Below are 8104 nucleotides of genomic sequence, written 5' to 3' on the forward strand. Positions count from 1 at the left end.
TGCTTTGATAACTGGCCTCACTGATGACCCAGAATGGAGTTGCTGCATTTAAATGCCATGGTTAAGTGTGAGGAATGAGGCTCAGTGTATTAGAAGTTGTAAACAAACCTCTAAACCAAGTGTGAATGTGAGGAAACAGCAGTGAAGCCCAGTCTGAGTACCAGCCTCATCTTCTGCTCCCTCAGGCTCATAAACCAAGCACCCCTGCACACACAGCTCAGCTCACCTGTGCAGGGATCTACAAAAGGTGGAAATGCTTGGAGTAAAATCAAGGCTTGGATGTTTCTCTACCAGGCTGAATAGCAGCCACTGTTCCAAGGGTTTAGTGCTTGAGTGGGTATCTCTAATCACCCTGTCTTTTTGAATGTATAATAATAACATGAGGGGGAGTGGTTTTTGTGCATCTAAACACCCCGATAATTAAACGCCCCTACTTCCTTTTTGTAGGAGAGCAGATGCTAGAGGCTGATGCATTTGATAAGTGCTATGACATGAGCTAAAAGCTTCTTTATTCATCTCTATTAAGCAATGAACTACTCTAAAAGCAGTGTGCTTCTCTTGGGCACCTTCTCTATCTAAGCAGACAATTCTTGTAAGAAAGCTTAAAAGCCTTCAGCCATCTGGACACAAGCAGCTAGTTCACTTCCACTAATCTAAACAACTGAAAAAGCAACTGCTCCTGAGCAGAACTGACCAGCTTTTCCACAACTGCAGGACTATTAATAGCCTTGAACTATTCCAATGAGAACGCTTTCAGATAAAGGCAGCTCTAGCATTGTTCCATACGATATGGTTCTCCAGCCTCTGCTTTTCATGTTTTGTTCTTAGAACAAAATAATTCCTGATGTGTGAACTTCTTTCTAATTTGGAAAGACATGTACATGCAGCAGAACCTTATCCCTGCAATCAAAGCTTCTTGTAAGATTTTGCCCTTGTGAAAGTCACATAACCAGAGTTTTTCATCTGTAAGTTCTGCTGGAATGAGCCCCTGCAGTGTAAGTTGGCCAGAAACATCCCTTTTACCATGCAGCAAGGTACTACGACAAAAGGGTATTTTTAAATCAAAACTCGGGGAGGGGGGGGAATTGTCACAACTAATGACAAATTTCAGGCACAGCAACAAACCATGTAAGAATAACTTTATTTCTTCACAATCTGAATAACATCTTCATCTTCAAGAGTGTGGTCTTTACCGACTTTTTGCGGGTTGTGTTTAACAGATGAACCCCAGACCAGTGCACTGAAAGAAGAAAAATCAAATTTAAAAGGCTTAGAAGTACGATATGCAATCAGAACAGCAGCTATTTCTGTCACAAAGCTAATACAGAAAGCAATGCTACAGAGCTATTTTTGTTCTCCTACAAGTACCTGGCTGAGTGGTTGGTGTGCATCAGGGTTAGAAGCAGATCAGAACAAAGCCTGAAGTTGTTCTGAGTACCCAAGTGCATGGGACAAAGGATTCAGTGCTGTGTTTAGTGCTACTTTTAAATAGCAAAGTAAATTTTTCTCCACAGAGGATATTTATGTAGGAAAGAGCATGGGAACATCAAGTACAACAACTGAAGTACTAAGTTTGATTATCATAGGCAGAGTGATTCAATTTAACATTAAAAAAAATCCTGGTATTCCCTTCTAGTTCAGAGGAGGATGAAATAACATACCTGAAGGCAAGTTATTTTCTATTCTATATATTCTTTTAAAATAATACTTACTATTTAAAGTCTTTTATGAGATTTTTGTGGATCTTCATGCAAAAATCCTCCACTGTGGTCTTGCAGTAAGGCAGTACCACAGGAGAGGTGTAGTCTGGGAGCTGCCCTTTAGGTTTGGTGTAGCTGTAACACAGATGGAACATTGAGTCACTACCAAAACTTTCTTTTTCAAACCCATCATGATATTTGATCAGTGATTTGCACTGTCACCCCCAGTGTGTGGGCCAAGTCCCACTACGCCAGTGGTGACAATGGATAAACTGCAAAACCTTTGGTGGACCCAAGCTGAAAATGCACCTGGGCAGCCACTGCCTGCAGTGGGTTCTGCCTTGTAACTGCACAGGTTTATCACTTGTGAGCTTTCTGAAGGTGCTTTAAAAAAAGGCCAAATTACAGTAGTTGTTGGAAAAGAGCATCGTTAGTACTATGGTTCCAACTTGCCTTTTTTTTTTCTGTGAAAGCCTCAACATATATTAGAAAAAGCACAGATATCTAGACCACAGATACAAGGGATTGTGAAATTCCTTTTCACAATACATTCTAGATTATTACAAGATGATAGATATACATTTAAAAGACAACAAGTACTGTATTATGAGTATTGGTAAATTCATTCATAAATTCATCCAAAAATGCCTAAGAATTATGAGGTAAATCTGGAATAACTTGTAGTAAAAACATCTGGAATTCTAGATGAAGAACTAAGTTCTGTCAAGAGAGCTGCATCCATCACAGAAAAGATGATTACATCTGGAATCACAGTGTTTCCACAAAGTTTGACAAGAGTTCCATGTTTTCGGAAATTTTTTAAGATGTGCTTTGGTCTTGGTTTCACAAGGTTCTCATTTAATTCCCCTACAAATTTTAAACAGCACTTGTGGCTATCACACAACAGCTAAGACAAGCACAATTCTTGGGTTACAAAGCAAACACCAGTTAACAGAAAAGCATTATAAAATACTCCTCATCCATTCCTGAGACCTTTTTCAGTCTCAGCCACACATTTAACTTCACAGAAAGCAGCAATTTTGACTCACATTCGGACTAGTTTCAAGTAGTCCCAGATTTTCTCCAGCAGATCATCAAAGTTCCAGCGATGATGAGCAGATATTGGCACACAGTGGGGTACTTTGTAAATGATATCTAGTTCTTCAATGGAAATTTGGTCAATTTTATTTAGGACATAAATGCATGGGATGTAAACCCTGCAAAGGGAAAGAAACTGTTAGAGCAACCTGACAGCAGCACGCTGCTACCTTTGCTGCAAAGAAAAAATGTTTTTATAAAGCTCATCCCTATGGTGATGCCACATTGCTGGCTCAGCCTCTGTGGGAAGCAAACCCAAAGGACAATTCTCAGTAACACAGAGTGCAGAGGGAGGCAGCAGTACCTGTTTCCCTCCACAACGTCAATGAGGTCGTCGGCGGTGGCGTCGCTGCGCAGGGTGACATCGGCGTTGTGGATCTTGTACTCTGCCAGGATGCTCTTCACTGTCTCCGTGTCCAGCTCGCTCTGGGGACACTGAACACACACACACACGGTGTCAGGGACTGGCAGAGCTCACAGCCATATCAAGTATCACAATTAACAGTGCTCCCACCTAGCACCCACTGCATATACATTACTAGAAAAAATAGCTGCCTTTTAAGTTACTGGACATGACTGATTTCACCATAGCTGGTCTGAGGAGAGGGAAAAACAGACTTAAATTCTAACAGCTTCATTCATATTAATGCCCCCACTGAGAGCTGCAATCAGACATTGCAGAAGCAGCATTTCCTTTCAGTTTGGGACCAGATGCAACACAAACCCACGTATCCTCTAGTTCAGAGCCCAGACAACCACATTCAGTACTTGGAGCACAGAGTTGTGACTTCTAGTATCTCTGGCTATTTCTATGCTTTAAAAGATTCAGGTAAATGGGCTGCAAGGCCTGAAATTCTGAGCAACCCTCTCTGGAAGAACTTTATAGCCACCAAATAAGAGGCAGGTTTTGCACCCTCTCCTTTGGATCTCAAACTTGTCATGTGTGGAAAGCAACCAAGCCTCTGTTTTGAGGGCAAAGAAGTGCTCAGGCTCCAGGAGAGGTGTGGATGGCCTCTAATAAACTGACAGCAGCACAGCACAGCAGTGCAGCTCCTAAAGAAGTCACAGCACAGCACAGTCCCAGACATACCATCAACTACACATGCCTCTTCCTTCAAGCAATTTGTTAATTTTGGTTAAAGAAAACTTCCAACTTACTGTGGCTGTAAGGTTAATGCCTCCTTTATCCTTTTTTTTAAAGCCAATATTGGGGGGCTTACTATTCAGACGAATTCCAAATCCCTCCAGTTCATTCTCAATGATTTTCTTGTGGCCAAGGGGCTTCAGCACATCCAGAACAATCAGAATGAGATTACAGGTTCGAGCAACTAAGATCAGAAAAAGAAAGTCACCTCTCAAAAAGCATGTCACACAACCTGAGACAAAACAAGTACAACATGGCTGGGTGGACTGATGATATTATGAAATCCCTGAGTGGGAGCATATTGATAATTTTTAAATGCCAGTGTAGGACTGAAGTTTATTGTGCTGGCTAAGCATCACTGACAGACAGATCTTTACATACTGTAAGAATGACAGAGGCTGGAAAAAATCTTCCTGTCTCTGTTCAGATACCGAACTAAGGACAATTAACTGGGTGAGGAAATGAAAACAGCAGCCTTGTTTAGGATGGGATCACATCTGCCTGCAAAACTGGCAATGTGCTTTCACTGAAGTGTCAATGCACTCCATAAACCCAGCAAGTGCACAAAGCCAGATCTGAAAACAACAACATGAAAGCAGCTCCTGCTTCTCAGCAGGCAGCTCAAGTCCAGCAAACAATCCAGCTTTGTAAAGACATCAGAGACAGCCCCTCATTCTGCTGTAGTGTATTAAATGAAGCAGTGACAGGCTGCTGTCTCCAGCTCTAACACGCTCACCTGCAATGACCTGCCGTCCTCTGCCTTTACCATCTTTGGCACCTTCAATAATTCCTGGCAGATCGAGCAGCTACTTGTTCACAGGAAGGAAAGTATCACATGAGAAAAGTATTCTTCATTAAATCAATCCTATTTTACCCTTCTAAACCAGCTGCAAATCTGAGCAGAGTATGACAAGACTGTTTCCCATTTGATTGTTATCTATTGTATTATCCCATGTGCCCTAATGGTGCAGTGGAACAGATCATGTCATAGGGAATAATTACAACTACCACAGGAACTTATTCCCACAGCAAAGTGAAAAGCAGGGAAAATCCAAACCTCATGGAAATATTTCCAAGGTATTCTCAAGCACTTTTACACATCACTTCTAACCTAATGCCAGGCCACTCAACCCTAACAGCACAGCACCTGTACAGCCCATCCTGCCCTCCACACACAAGATCTCACCTGGATCTTTGCTCCTTTGTACCTGATGACTCCAGGCACAGTGGTCAGTGTGGTGAACTCATAGGCTGCCACTTCAGAGTACACACCAGCAAGATTACTCAGAAGAGTAGATTTCCCCACTGATGGAAAACCCACGAACCCAATGCGGGCATCACCTGTCTTTGCAACATCAAAACCTGCAAATAAGGAGTAGAAATATTTGTATCATGACTGACATTTTCTATCTTCTAATGTTCTGGACAGCAGACACACTATGATTTTTAATACTGCCTGAGCAAAAGCCAAGTGAGCTTTCCTAGAAGAAAGATGAGAGTGGGAAATTGATTGTTCACAATCTTTATTGCCTTGTATCACTTGGAACCCTCCATGAGATGTATCTGTCTAATAAATAAGAAATATCTGTCCAAGTAATCTAAATATCTAAATGATAAGTACCTGTCTAATAAAGTCTTGGCTGCAAAGCTTCACAGTGGACTGTGTTTGACTTGAGTGTAAGTGGAGCATTCCCTTTAAGCACTGCAGCTTAGGCAATTCACACTTTTACATATAAAAACACACGGCTGCTGCAAAGGTGCTTCTTTGTGTAAAAACCTTAAGACTTCTGCAAAGATTATATCAGCCAAAACAGAAAAGCACTTCCATCTACACTTCGGGAAGGGCTCCACCCCACAGCCCCAGGAAGGGCCACCAATGATGGTTAGAGGTCCTGTACTGGGCAGCACAAGAGAAAGCGAGGCCGGAACAGGCTGCCCAGAACAGCTGGGGCTGCCCCATCCCTGCCAGCGTTCAAGGCCGGGTTAAACAGGGCTCCGAGCACCCTGATCGAGTGGAAGGTGTGCCCGCCATGACAGCGGTGTAGAACGAAATGATCTCTAAGGTCCTTTCCAAGCCAAACCCTTCTATGATTCTTTGACTGTTTAGTTGATAATCTGACAGGATTTGTGCGGACAAGAGCCCCCAGGTTAGATCGACTTCGGCAGCTCCTGCACAGACAACGCACCTTCCCCGGGGCCGCCGCCGCCGCCTCCCTTGGGGGTGATGAGCTCCCGGCGCAGCTTGGCCAGACGGGCCTTCAGCAGCCCCAGGTGGTGGGCGGTGGCCTTGTTCTTCTGCGTCCGGGCCATCTGCAAGGGCACAGCACCGCGGGCTCACACCGGGAGGGCTCCGCCGCCCTCGGCCCCTGCGCGACTCTCGGGGACAGGGCCCCGCCACCCCTCCCCGGCGCGGCCCAGCGGCCGTCCCCCTCCCCGGCCCGAGCCCCGCGTCCGCCCCGTTCGGCGCTCCGTGCCCGTCCCGGCCCGCGGGAGGCGGCGGCGCGGTACCTCCGCCTCGATCTCGGCGATCTTGGCCAGGGTGCCGCTCATGGTGGCGCCGGGCCCGGCCGCCCCTCAGCGCCGCCGCTCCTCGCGCTCCGCCCGCGGCCGCGCACGCGCCTGCCCACCTCTCGCGAGAGCCGCCGGGCGGGAAAGGGCGCGCGGCGCGCGCCGCCGGCTTCGCGCGCTGCCCTGAGGGGGGACGGCGCAGCGCCCCCTGGGCCGAGCGCGCGCCCCCTCACAGAGAGAGCGGGCAGCGCTGTGAGGGGCCAGTGTGAGGGGGAGATGCCCGAGAGTGAGATCCCTGTGTGTGAGGGATCCGTGTGCCTGTGAGATCCATGTGCGTGTGAGATCCGTGTGCCTGTGAGATCCGTGTGCCTGTGAGATCCATGTGCGTGTGAGATCCGTGTGCCTGTGAGATCCGTGTGCCTGTGAGATCCATGTGCGTGTGAGATCCATGTGCGTGAGAGATGCCCGAGTGTGGGATCCATGTGTGTGAGGGATCCGTGTGCGTGAGAGATCTTTGTGTGTTAAAGATCCGTGTACCTGTGAGATCCCTGTGTGTGAGGGATCCATGTGTGTGAGGGGTCTGTGTGTATATGAGAGATCGTGTGCCTGTGAGATCCATGTGTGAGAGAGCGATTCGTGTATCCATGGGATCTGTGTGTGTGAGAGATTCCTGTGTGTTGGAGATCCGTGTACATGTGGGGGGTGTGTGTGTGTGTGTGTGTGTGTGTGTGTGTGTGTGTGTGAGACCCGTGTGTGTGTGCTGTCTGTGTGACACCCGTGTGCTGTGCCCGGTGTCCGTGTGCTGTGGCGAGGCAGAGCGCGGCTGTGGCGGCGGCGGGGCTGTGGGAGCCGGCATGAGCCGGGTGTGCGGGAGCCCTGACGGAGCGCGGGGACGGGGCTGGCGGGGCTGAGGCGCTCGGCCGTGAGGGGCAGCGGGGCTGCGGCGCCGAGAGCAGCCGGCGTGAGGCGATGTGCGCTCGGCTGGGAGAGAGGACGGTGCGAGCGGAGCCGGCGCGGAGGCGGCGGCCCCGCAGGTGTGAGGGGAGCCGGGGGTCTCGCTGCCCGCCAGGGGAGGTGCCGTGTGCCCTTCCCGAGGCCAGGCTCCCCGCGGTCCATCCCGCAGCCCGCTCCGCTCCTGGCCAGGTGTGTATTTGCGGCACTCGGCGCTGCCGGCCCGGGCGGCGCTGCCGCACTGCCCGCGGAGGAGCCTTCCCGAGCTGCGGCTTTGTCAAACCGGGACTTCATGCCGGAGCTTTCTCACGGCTGCTTTCGGCTGAGCCCTGCCCGTACCACTTTGCCCCAGGGACATCTGTAACTCTGCACTGAATGCAGGCTAATTAAATAGAGAAAGGAATTTTTTTTTTTAAGGCCCCTTCAAACTTTAAAATGCCAACTATTTCCAGCGTTTGGCTGTTTCACAAGAAGCCAGACAATTGGATTTCAAATTAAAAGTATTTTTATGATAAGGAAATACGATTTAATCATTGTTCAAGATTTTGGTTTCCAAGTTTGTTTCCATGTCATATTTTGTCTGAATTAGAATATTTTTAGAAACCTTTTTGTCCATGTTCAGTATCCTTTCTACCTCAATTTATTGCAAAGTCTGGTTTTATAGGGTGCATCTAAATGTAACACTTAACTTGAAAAAAAAAAA

The 8104-nt window shown here is 47.5% G+C and overlaps 1 protein-coding gene across 1 annotated transcript; it reads right to left on the minus strand.

Moving 5' to 3' along the window:
• Positions 1 to 1124: 1124 nt before the first annotated feature.
• On the minus strand, positions 1125 to 6551 carry DRG1 (developmentally regulated GTP binding protein 1). The gene is made up of 9 exons (XM_083873636.1): positions 6451 to 6551; positions 6129 to 6252; positions 5129 to 5304; positions 4679 to 4748; positions 3957 to 4126; positions 3103 to 3233; positions 2750 to 2917; positions 1713 to 1835; positions 1125 to 1240 (listed from the first exon to the last, which is right to left on the minus strand). Exons 1-9 carry the CDS (start codon positions 6490 to 6492, stop codon positions 1141 to 1143), a joined length of 1104 nt encoding a protein of 367 aa, XP_083729762.1. The 5' UTR covers positions 6493 to 6551; the 3' UTR covers positions 1125 to 1140.
• Positions 6552 to 8104: the final 1553 nt, after the last annotated feature.

The sequence above is a fragment of the Zosterops lateralis genome (assembly GCF_965231275.1).
Source record: "Zosterops lateralis genome assembly, chromosome: 17".
NCBI classification, from domain to species: domain Eukaryota; kingdom Metazoa; phylum Chordata; class Aves; order Passeriformes; family Zosteropidae; genus Zosterops; species Zosterops lateralis.

What these genes read in the sequence shown, in the direction of transcription:
- DRG1 (XM_083873636.1), bottom strand. Translation starts at nt 6,492, where the DNA reads ATGAGCGGCACCCTGGCCAAGATCGCCGAGATCGAGGCGGAG. An exon ending in AGGACGGCAGGTCATTGCAG is followed by an intron (nt 4,127 to 4,678) that starts GTGAGCGTGTTA and finishes TTCTGATCTTAG; the next exon opens with TTGCTCGAACCTGTAATCTC. An exon ending in TACTTGAAACTAGTCCGAAT is followed by an intron (nt 1,836 to 2,749) that starts GTGAGTCAAAAT and finishes TCTGTGTTACAG; the next exon opens with CTACACCAAACCTAAAGGGC.